Source organism: Phaseolus vulgaris, chromosome 9 (genome assembly GCF_051622355.1).
Source record: "Phaseolus vulgaris cultivar YP4 chromosome 9, ASM5162235v1, whole genome shotgun sequence".
Classification (NCBI taxonomy): domain Eukaryota; kingdom Viridiplantae; phylum Streptophyta; class Magnoliopsida; order Fabales; family Fabaceae; genus Phaseolus; species Phaseolus vulgaris.
In genome coordinates this window covers 32,409,051-32,421,275 of record NC_143506.1, presented here as the reverse complement: position 1 = coordinate 32,421,275, position 12,225 = coordinate 32,409,051, and the positions used below count along the sequence as shown (strand labels likewise).

Here is a 12,225-nt window from a genome sequence, read left to right as displayed (position 1 = left end):
AAAAAATCAACAAGACAACATAATTAATAAGAACATTAATCCTAATAATAAACCAACCTTACTATTAGAGCTAATATAAGACTAATTATAATATTAGTACTTATCTAGACTTATATATGCAGAGGTCCAATACAAATTTATAAACAAGTTGACATGGGATAGAAAAATATTATATTTTAAATAACACCTATCACTCTCAACTATCAAAACTAATGTGAGTGTCCAAGAACCTTTTTTCAGATGTGATCTTCCATTGCAAACTCGAAAAGATAGTTGTGAAGCGACATGACGAGATCATCTAAGAAACTTGATATGAATCTAAGAACATGAAGAAGACCTTCCCAATTCATAAAAAACACCTACTCTATTCTTTTGTCTTTTATAACAAGACGATTTTCCATTGTTAGCCTTGGTGGTGGTGGTGGTTTTGGCTTTCGGCAATTGATAGAGTGTTGGGTAGAACCAAATGTGGTAGGACTATTTAAGTTAGTGGTGCACTAAGTGTTATGATGTATTTTGCAAAGCCTTTTGTGCAATAATAAAGTTCCTCACATTAGTTTTTTTTATTTTTTATGGGATTGTGCAGTTTAAAATTATTCTAAATTTGATAATCTAGAATACTAATTTAAGATTTATTGTTGTTACAAATTATCCTTTTCAGTCCATAATTATAATGTGAGAAGTTCCAAATTCTCTTATCCAAGAAGAGCACCACATTCAAAGTAATTTGGGATGTGAAATTTAAAATATTTTTTTTTCAAATTTTGGATAGATTGTTTTCATAAGGTAATTATGGAAGGTCATTCATAAATTTCAGATGGCAGAATCTAAAAAGAAAATTGACATAATAGAAATGGATTTTTGGATTTGACAATCTATAATACATTAAAATGTACAGTTTGAGTAATGAATTTTGCAATCCAAAAGTTGGTTTTTGCACTTCTAAATTACTTAGTTCCAAAATGTCAATTTTTAATAATGTACCGTATTTGTTTGACAAAATTGCTTAACAATCAATTTTACAGTAAAGTATGGAACAAAGTCGATATGTTGAATGATATGGATGAAGTCAATGATAATATTAAATGTGGTTCAATAACATAAGAATTACTTCAAAAAGGATGACAATGAAACTTTCAAAATGTACAAGATAAATAATATATTTTGACATGTGACATCTACTAATATTGTAGTGTGTTTTTAGGTGTTTGGTGTGTAGAAAGACTTACTTGAATGAATTCGTGAGATTATATTCAATTTCTAATTTGTCATTATTATATCGAGGTTTGATATCAACAAAGAAAAAAGACATGTTTTTGTTAGGTTGTAAAATAGTTGACAAGTGTAAATGTTACAAACAAATTTAGAGCCTACTACAATTGGAACAGAAAAATATAATTATCCTTTTAAACTATATGAAAAATAATGTAAATAAAAATAAGGAAAAACTTATTGAAAATAAAAAAGAATAACTACCAGAAGCATAAGAAAGAAAAACTTATTTTAATATAACAAAATATATATAACTAAAAAGTGCTTATTTTAATAATCATTAAAATTATAAAAAAAGTATATACATAAATTAATAGTATTTTATTAATTTTTATAATATTCATAATTTATTTTTTCTTACAATAAGTATATATTTATGGTGAATATTTTTTTACACATCTAAATGAAATTAATTACAAAATAATATATATATATATATATGTGTGTGGGGGGGGCTATCTTTCTACTCTTGTCAACATAATTAATGGAAATTGCGTTTTACAATTATTTCTTTATATATATATTATTATTATTATTATTACAAAATAAGTTATAATAATAAGAGCTAAACAATACTGCCACGCATGCTGTTGGCGTTATACAGCGTATAACTTAACGCACTAACAAACTTTTAATTCTTTTTCAGGTTAGCTTTTGGTATTAAATAATTATCGTTAACTCTAGTTTTCTGAAGTTTATTAATCTCTAGTTCTATAAAACAGTTTTTTATTTTTTTTTTCCCACACATTTTTTACAAAACCGATATGAAAAACAAGAATACACTTAACTGTTTCATTTAAACAATATTACACTCCTTGTTTTCTTCTTCACTGTAATTAAATTTTGAAGATATGAAAGTATTTTTTAATCTCTTAGAAAAAAACTCAAAAAGTTCTAATGCGTTCTATATACATAATTTGAAGTGTGTAATTTTTTTGTTGAAATGACAAGTGGACGATAGGAAAATCTTTCATAATTGAGTATAAATCTTAAACTAGTTTTGCAAAAAATAAATTAAATTTAAAGTTTACTTTTTAATTTTATATCATATCTATCTAGAGTCTATCTTAATCATCAACTTATTATCTATAATCATATAATCTCATGTGAGTGGAAATATCACTTTAGACTTCAAAGTTTATTTCATAATACCTTAATTTAAAAAATGTAAGATAAAAATATTAGAGCTGATAGAAGTGTAATATTTTATAAATTGAGTTAGCATCATAATATTTGTTCTAAAAACAATATGGAAGAACTCTGGTGGTAGATGGAATTTAAAAAAAGCATGAACAAGTGTGGTGACTAATGCTTTTTCTCGTGCAAAAAATTGAAAAACCCAAGTTTTCTTCTCCGCGAAGCACTGAAGCACACGCACTACACAAACTGTGTTATATATGGAAACTCTGCTCCCTAAAATCACATTCCCGTCTCATTTTCCCCCTCACTCCCACTTTGCTAAATCCACAAAAACTGGAGAAAAATGGTTCCAAATTGTGGTCATCTAGTGACCCTCCTTCTTGTCTTCTTAACGGTGGTTTTCACTGCCTCTGCTTGGGTTGGCGTCAACTGGGGAACCATGGCAACCCACCAACTTCCACCCGAGAAGGTGGTGAAGATGCTCAAGGAAAATGGGTTCACCAAATTGAAGCTCTTTGATGCGGATGAACTCATCATGGCAGCTCTTACGGGGACCGATATCCAAGTCATGCTTGCCATACCCAACAACATGCTGGAGAAGATAAGTAGCAGTCCTAAAGCTGCAGATTCTTGGGTCTATGATAATGTCATCACTTACTTGTTCACTGGTGGCGTAAAAATCAAGTTAAGTACTGTGTTACTCTGTTATTTGGAGATGATACTTATTACTCCTTTTTCTTGATCAAATTCTTGGCCTCTTTCATTTTCATGAAAGTCATTATATATTTACTTCATTGCAATTAATCTGTCAAATCCTTCAACAAAACTTGTATGCAACTTTTTTATGTACTTTTACTGTTGTTTGCTTATACAGATAGAAATAGAAAAAATTGTACTTTTTTTTAACTCTTTGTTAGGTTGGTTACTGAAATGAAACTCCTATTTAGATAGGAGAAATAATGAGCACTCAAACATGTAATTAGATGTAAATTTTGTACTTTTTATGTTCCTTTTATTAGTAGAAATTAAATGTGTAAGAGACTGTACTCTATTCAACTCAGTCATTTTATTAGTTGTTGTAATTTATTGAAAAGAATATAATTTTGTAGATTTCATTTTTTTGTTTAGTAAGCATGAGGAGTATGAAACTTGATAGCATGCTTCTTCTAAGGCATACACAGTAAAAATGTGTAAGCTGGATATGGTTTTGTCTGATTTTATTGTTAACATTCAGTACTCTAGTTATTCTTTTATGGTCTAGTTGGTAATGTGTAAGAGTTTTTGTTGGATTTTTACAGCCATTTTTAGCTATTTCTCACTCTGCTTTATGGTTGGTTATGTGTATGATATGCAGGTACGTTGCTGTGGGTAATGAGCCTTTCCTTAAAGCATATAATGGTAGCTTTGCGAAGAAAACGCTGCCAGCCCTAAAGAATATACAGACATCACTTAATAAGGCCGGGTTGAGTTCCAAGGTCAAAATCACTGTTCCATTCAATGCTGATATTTACTATTCGCCTGATTCAAATCCATTGCCATCAGCTGGTGACTTCAGGCCTGAAATGAGAGACCTCACCATTGAGATAATCCAATTCTTGTATGCTAACAATGCACCTTTTACAGTTAATATCTACCCTTTCCTTAGTCTTTATGGCAACGAAGATTTCCCTTTTGATTTTGCATTTTTTGATGGAAAAAGCAAGCCTCTTAGGGACGGCAAGGCACTTTACACCAATGTGTTTGATGCAAATCTTGACACTCTTCTGTGGGCTTTAGACAAGGCAGGATATCCTGACATGAAGGTTATAATTGGGGAAATTGGGTGGCCAACAGATGGTGATAAGAATGCTAATGCCAAGAGTGCAAGGAGGTTCAACTTTGGTTTGCTTAAACATGCTCTGAGTGGCAAGGGTACCCCTAAAAGGAGAGGCACAATTGACTTGTTCTTATTCAGCCTCATGGATGAGAACATTAAAAGTGTTGCTCCTGGGAACTTTGAGAGGCATTGGGGGGTTTTTGAGTTTGATGGCAAGCCAAAGTATGAATTAGACTTAACAGGTGAGCACAAGGAAAAGGGCCTTGTCCCTGTGGAAGGTATAAAATACCTGCAAAAGAGATGGTGTATTTTGAATCCAGATGTTACTAACTTTGATGATTTGGCTGGTAGCAACTACTTGGCTGGTAGCATTGACTATGCTTGTACCTTTTCTGACTGCACTTCCCTTGGCTATGGCTCTAGTTGTAATTATCTTAGTGTCCAAGGGAATGCATCTTATGCCTTCAATATGTATTATCAAGTAAATAACCAACAAGATTGGAGCTGTGATTTCTCTAGTTTGGCTACCATAACACAGAAAGATCCATCAGAGAGAGGCTGCCAATTTCCCGTGATGATAGCTCGCAGTTCATCTTTGCTGCTACATCAAGGACTTCTAGGCATCCTGAAGAAAACACTGGAGGTTTATATTTTTGTCATCATTTTGTTATAGCTAAAAAATAATAGAGTGTTTTAAATTTTCTTCTGAGAGATTTAGTTCTTGTGTCAGTTTTAGGAGTTGGATCTCATGTCAAATTCGTTATGTAAATTTGAATGGTCTTGGGAGTTCTAATACTCAGTTTTGGACACTTGCCGTTTTCTAGCCATATTTTTAGAATTAAGATTGTTTCTTCATTTTGCTTCTACTTGACTATTGACTATGTATCACTTGCTCCTACAATATTAGTAGGATAATATTTTAAGGAAATCCAAATTAACAGTTTAAAAAATGGAAACATTGAGAGAAAAGTCAAGGGAATAAGATTACAACTCTGGAAATGTACTAGAAAAAATAAATAATAAAATTAGATAAATTTATCTAAATTTTCGAAGTTCCTCCAGAAAAAAATTGAAATTTAACAAAAAGAATTTGGAAAAACAGAATTTTTTATGTGATTGTGACTCAATATGAAATTTTTTCAATAAAGTTCATTAAGATAATCAATATAATCAATAGTTCTCTAAACTTCATACTGTGTTATCAAATTTGATGATAAAAGAATTCTAGTTCATAATTTTACATAATGACACCTTGGTATTTTATCAGATTTTTTTTTAATTTTACAAAAAAATATTTTATTTTAAAATATTATATGGTGCACTACAAGAAAATCATGAAATAGAAACCAATTTTTAGAGATCAAAATAATTAGTTGCAATAGTAACTAAATTAGAGACCATTTTAGAAATTAAAAAAAAAAATTGGTTTCTAAATTAGTTTCTATTATTGTTAAATAGTTTATAAATTGGTATCTAATTAGAGACCAAGGTTTTAACTATCAATTATTTAGTTTCTAAATTTGGTCTCTAAAACCTTGGTTGCTAATTAGATACCAATTTAGAAACCATTTAACAATAATAGAAACTAATATAGAAACCAAATTTTTTTGTAGTTTCTAAAATGGTATATAATTTAGTTACTATTGCAGCTAATTATTTTGGTATCTACAAATTGATTTCTATTTCATGATTTTCTTGTAGCGATAATTTTTTTTACCTATATACATGTTTAATAAACATATCACTATAATGATAAAAAAATAGAAAATGTAAATGTGATTTGATAAAATCTCAAAATATGTTATTATAATTTTAATTAAAAAAAAATGAGATGAAATTAAAGTTGGATGATGGAATTTTGCTCAAGAGTTCGATGAAGAATTAACTAAAAATATGGTTTGGGCTAAAGTTCATGACAACCTATTGTATAAATGAAAGAAAAAATTATAATAATTACAATTTTAACATTACAAATTGTATAATGGTTATAATTTTTAATAAGTTGTTCTATCTCACCTTCAACAAATATTTACTATTTAATATAAATTGTAATGTTTGTCTTTGAGATATGGGATATTAATGATGAATTGATCATTATAATTAATTAGCAATGAAATCAGTTAAAAATCTTATTAAAACCTATATTAACAGTTCGATTATTATTTTTACCAACATCAATTATTTTTAATATTATCTATTATACTAACTTTTAAAAATCGATAGATTAAAGGGAGTGATATTATAATGGTACTATGGTATATCTCAACATGTAACATGATTGACTCGTTTCGAATGTTATCTATAAAATTCAAAATTTTATTTGTAATAAGTCGACCTCATATCGCAATATTTGTCACCCTTTAGAATCACAAACAAGAGTATAATGAACATTTTTAAATATTCATGGCAAGGTTAGTCAAAGTATCATGTAATGTGAGAGACTTTTCACCAAATGTCTCATGCACACTATAAAAAAACTAGGTTAACATATGGTCCTTTCTTAGACAATTTATACATCAATTTCCAAGAGATAAGGACGACATCAAAGCACAAGCATCTAAAGATATCATGCTAGAAGATAATATTGAGATGGGGAGAAAAACAAATAAAGCATATGTTTGATTGACACAAGATCATGTTCAATTCTTAACAAGTTGTCAAGTTCCACTACCAAACTCTACTATAAGAGAAGTATTTTTCAAATTTAACTTCTAAATTTTAATACAAGTATTCTTTTAAAGATTCTCCAAGCTCTTACAATAAGATTATTCTTTACCATGGTAGTCACTTTTGGTTTTGTACAACACAAGATAAAAGGGATAAACACTAAGGTTGAATGTTAAACACATTTTTATGTCTTATAGATGAAGTATTAAGCTCACTCTATCTAAGCAGTTATCAGAGATATTCCAAATATGAATCTTCACAAAGAAGACTTTTTAACAAGAATGTAAACTTAGAAAACTTGAAGATTTGATGCAATATTTTGTAGATTCAGTTGTCCTGGACTGTTTTTAGGATGTAGCGTCTAGTGGTTATAGATGTCACTTGCTAGTAGGGTCTTCTAATGACTCAATGTTACATCATTTGGTGTACTGGTAGTTTGTTGTACTTGTTATGTCATGTTAGTTAGTTGTCAAACATGTAATAATTTTGTAACCTCTTATAAAGGTAGCTTGTACTTGCTGTTTGATACACAGTGAAGTACCATTTTGTAAAGCTTATTTGCATAATAAAAGAGGTTGTTATTCGTTTTTATCTTGCTTTTTCTTATCTTTATTTTGCATCTCTAATTGGCGTGATTATCAATTAGTATTACATTATTTCTTTCGTTGTACTTTGGGCTCGTTTTAGCATTAGGTGCATCACAAACTGGTATCGATCTTCGGTTCGATCTTGTTCCACATTTTTTGTAAGTTCTTGAAAGAAGATAGGTATCTCTAATATCGAGAAGTTCAATGAAAAACATTTTCAAGCTTTTTAGAATCAAGATAATAGTTTTCTTTAAGGAGCAAGAGGTGTGGGCACCAATTTTCGACAACACGTCTCACATAAAGAGGATAATTTTGGAATAGATGGAAAAAATACTCATTCGATGATCCTTTGTAGCCATCAGATGAGGTTCTTTATAAGGATTGATGTAAATCTTAGAAGGTTTGAAGGATTTTGATCAACTCAAAAGGTGTTGAAGAACTCAAACCCGTTGAAAAAGGAACCAATAATGATGGAAGCATGAAGAACAATGGGCTAGACTTGTGGCATTCACAAAACTCAAAATGAAATAGAAAATGAACAAGTTGATAAGTTATTCATTTGCTAATGCAAAAAGATATTAGCAAAAAGACTTTTTCTAATTTTACTAAGTAACAGGATTACATGTTTTTCTTTCTTGTACTCAGGTCACTTTCGAATGCCAATCACCTTGTTTGGTTCTTTGAAACTAGGCTGTATTTGAGTTAGGTTCGGGCAACCACAACAAGTAGTTCTGGGATATGGTCCTTATCAGTGTCTGTGGTCTTGGAATTATGGATATCAAGGGAAAGTGTCAGTAGATATTAAGTACATAATCCTGTTAGGAAATTTTAGCAGACCTGCTTGAAACCAACTTTGGTGAATGTTTAAATAGATCCTCTGCTAATAAATTCTTCCAAGTGCACTGGTTAAGGAATCAACAAAGGGGAACTGTTTTATTGAAAATACAGTGGCTGTGAAAATTGGTAAATGCACAGAAGTGAAGTTGAAAATAACACTTAGTCTTGGTTCCATTTAATTTAGAAATGCAGATTTGATGGGAGAAAGTATATTTAGTTACTCTCCAATTTGGACTATTACTTCTCCATTTCCAAGCATTCCTTTCTTTACCATGATATAAAAAAAATAACCAGCATGCCCTTGTCATAATATATTTTAAATCACTAATTTGGTACACCCCAAATAGACTCTGAAATATAATTTTAAGTTGATTTTGACATGTTATTACAGGGTGAAGTTAGTCATTTGTTATATTATGAGGTGGGGAAACACCCCCCCCCCCCCCCCCCCCCCCTAATTTAGCATTATATTTCTTTGAAGAAAAAACAACTTTGGGCAATTTCCTTATCCCTTACTGAATTTTTGGAGTGCCAATATTTACATCACGTCCTATAAATTGCTGCTTTATTTTTTTGTATGGTGTATTTTAACCAATGTACTTTTGTTCATATTTGGGAGAACATTTGTCTGTGTGAGTGGTAATTTTTGGTAAGTATTTTTGTGAGTCGTGATAACAGAGAGACACACTTTCACAGGATACCTTTGCCAAACCAACTAACTCTGCATGTCTCTCACTATACATATTATTGTATTACATATCTATGTTGTGTTAAGAAATGCTAGAATTCTTGTCCCTGAAGATAACGAAGTTCATGCATAATGACTCTAAAATATTATAAAGGATTATGCATTTATGTATAAGTAATAAGTCTGTCATACAAAGATGGTAAATGGGTGAGGGAAATAACATATCATTTATCTGTCACCAACATCACACCTGTAAATCTTCATGAACCCGATCTTATGTAGTTGAAGTCTCTTTACATCTTTCTTCTTTACCGGAGAAACTACCCCATCTTTGCATGCTTCTGCAAATATTATATCTACAAATTAATGCAGCCATTTCACATGACCTGAGGACTTTCTCATGGCTTCTCCATGGGTTCAAGAGCTCCATCTCCATCACTTGAGCATTCCTGTAACCGTTGACAGAATGTTTTCTGTTATGCCATCAAGGCCTATTCCTGTTAAACATGGTGACAGTTTATACCTTTCCAATCTGGATGACATGATTGGAGCTCGTGTTTTTACACCAACAGTGTATTTTTATCAATTAGACAACACGAGTTCTTCCCAGAAACCTGTCACAAAAATACTACAATGTGCTCTCGCTGATGTTTTGGTGCCTTATTACCCTTTATCAGGCAGGCTGAGAGAGACGGGGAATGGTAAACTGGAAGTGTTTTTTGGAGCAGAGCAAGGAGCACTGATTGTTGAGGCACGATCTGATATTGCCTTAACTGAATTAGGAGACCTCACAGCTCCAAACCCGGCTTGGGAACCTTTGATCTTCAAGTTTCCCAATGAAGAACAATACAAAGTCCTTGAAATGCCACTAGTGATTGCTCAGGTTACCCTTTTCCGCTGTGGTGGCTTTAGCCTTGGTTTGAGGCTTTGCCATTGCATCTGTGATGGCATGGGAGCAATGCAATTCCTGGGTGCATGGGCTGCCACTGCAAGAACAGGGATGCTGGTTATAGACCCTGAGCCGTGTTGGGACAGGGAGATTTTCAGGCCACGAGACCCACCAGTGGTTAAATTTCCTCACTTGGAGTTTATGAGAATTGAAGAGGGATCCAACCTGACAATGACACTGTGGGAAACGAAACCGGTTCAGAAGTGTTACAGGATCAAGAGGGAGTTCCAGAATCGCGTGAAAGCTCTTGCTCAGCCGTATGACGCTGCAGGTTGCACCACTTTTGACGCCATGGCAGCTCATATTTGGAGATCCTGGGTGAAAGCTCTTGATGTGAGGCCAGTAGATTACGAGCTTAGGTTAACATTTTCGGTGAATGCTCGGCACAAGCTGAGAAAGGGAGCAGTGAAAGAAGGGTTTTATGGGAATGTGGTGTGTGTTGCATGCACAAGAAGCAGTGTCTCTGAGCTTGTGCATGGAGAGCTCCCAGAGACAACTCTTTTGGTTAGAGAGGCGAGACAGAGTGTGTCAGAGGAGTATTTGAGATCAACAGTGGATTATGTTGAAGTGGATAGGCCAAGGAAACTTGAGTTTGGTGGGAAACTAACAATAACTCAATGGACAAGGTTCTCAATCTACAAGTGTGCAGATTTTGGGTGGGGTAGGCCACTCTATGCTGGTCCTATAGATTTAACACCCACCCCTCAAGTTTGTGTCTTTCTGCCTGAAGGAGAGCCTGATTCTAGTGATGCTTCCATGATTGTCTGCATATGCCTTCCAGATTCTGCTGCTCAAAAGTTTACACAAGCTTTGTTGCTCCATTCAGATTTTTGACAAACCTTTCCCTCTTTCAACTACTTATCATACCTTATCCTCCTACTTCCTTTACTTCATTATGCACTCAATAAAACGTCAATCTTCCTTCATAAGAGTGTTGATATGTTCCCAACTATACACCAAATTGTAATTGGAGAAACAAATTGTAATTGGAGAGAGAAATGTTTGTTTAGTGATAATCATCCATTAGATTACAACAAAGTATTTGTTTAGTAAAATAAAATAATTTTAGAATTGGTTCATGATATATTGACACCCTCGACAATAACACACATTTGACGCTGCAGACGTGGTAATAATAGAATAAGATTGCGCGTGAATGAGCAGCACGAGCTTCAAAATATGGTAAAAAATAATATATTACATCGGTTCTTAGTAACAACCGTTGTAATATATATATATATATATATATATATTATTCATAATGACTCATATTACACCGGTTAAACCATCTAACCAATATAATATATAACCCATATTCTGACGGGGAAGGTTATTCTGATTGACGATGGTGTTGGATTGAAGAGTTTCGCCTTCGATCCTCGCAGCGAAAGACCTTACACCGACGTTTTCGACGGTCGAATCATCAAATAGCAGCATTCTGAGAGTTGTGTGGATCTGTTTCGAAGATGACCAGTTTTGCGCCATCGTCTACGAGAGCGACCGAACGCGGTCCTTGCTGTTAGCGGCGGAGTGGTTCCTGGTGTGTTGTCACGTTGAGCGTGGCAACGACGATCTCGACGAGGCGCTCGAGGTTCTTGTCGGTGTCGAGGCCAAGAGTAACGGTGTTGCAAACATCGAGTGATTTGACAACGCAATCGAGGAGCTCTGAAAGGAGCTTATTGAGCGACGACTTGACGATCCGGGAGGGGTCGCGGCCCATGAGGACGACGACTTTCAACTCGACCTCACAATAGAGGATCTCGTGGAGGAGGCGGCGGAGCTAAGATATGGGCAGGACCGTCACCAAAGGAGTCCTCGGTGGTGGAGGACAAGAGTTCTGAGAAGCGGTCTCCGACGTGCTTCTAAAAACATTATTGTTACAAAACTGTCATTGCCACATCATCATTTTTTACCACGTTAATCGCGTCAAATGTGTGTCATGATACAAAAGGGTGTTAACAAAACATTTTTCTTTAGAATTACATCGTGTAAGATGACTTCCGTATAATCAATCTTTTACTAGTGGTTGAGAGAGCAAAACTTGTACATAGGATTGCATATATGCAAATTGGATGAGTGTCTTAAGTATTACTATTAAAGAATATGAATAAGAGTTTTAGAAGGAAGCTAACATTAATAATGTTTTTTTTTTAATTTTAACTATTTTTCTTTGTAGAGGTGTATAACATTTATTTTGTCTTTTATGATTCTATTATTTATTGATTAACTCTTTGTTTTCCATTCTTTCTCTTTAAATACATCTAAAACG

At 33.1% G+C, this 12,225-nt stretch overlaps 2 protein-coding genes across 2 annotated transcripts; both read left to right on the top strand.

Annotated features, from left to right (window-relative positions):
• The first annotated feature begins 2,604 nt into the window (after positions 1 to 2,604).
• On the top strand, positions 2,605 to 5,068 carry LOC137820897 (glucan endo-1,3-beta-glucosidase 8). The gene is made up of 2 exons (XM_068625208.2): positions 2,605 to 3,096; positions 3,767 to 5,068. The coding sequence occupies exons 1-2, from the start codon at positions 2,756 to 2,758 to the stop codon at positions 4,899 to 4,901; spliced, it is 1,476 nt and encodes a 491-aa protein (XP_068481309.1). The 5' UTR covers positions 2,605 to 2,755; the 3' UTR covers positions 4,902 to 5,068.
• Positions 5,069 to 9,273: 4,205 nt separating this feature from the next.
• Positions 9,274 to 11,040, top strand: LOC137821624 (HXXXD-type acyl-transferase family protein). The gene has a single exon (XM_068626306.2). It carries the CDS (start codon positions 9,408 to 9,410, stop codon positions 10,788 to 10,790), a length of 1,383 nt encoding a protein of 460 aa, XP_068482407.1. The 5' UTR covers positions 9,274 to 9,407; the 3' UTR covers positions 10,791 to 11,040.
• Positions 11,041 to 12,225: the final 1,185 nt, after the last annotated feature.

Bases quoted from the DNA above. Each gene is read 5' to 3' on its own strand.
- LOC137820897 (XM_068625208.2), top strand. From the start codon at position 2,756: ATGGTTCCAAATTGTGGTCATCTAGTGACCCTCCTTCTTGTCTTCTTA. The intron at 3,097-3,766 runs GTTAAGTACTGT...TATGATATGCAG, and splicing joins ACTGGTGGCGTAAAAATCAA to GTACGTTGCTGTGGGTAATG.
- LOC137821624 (XM_068626306.2), top strand. From the start codon at position 9,408: ATGGCTTCTCCATGGGTTCAAGAGCTCCATCTCCATCACTTGAGCATT.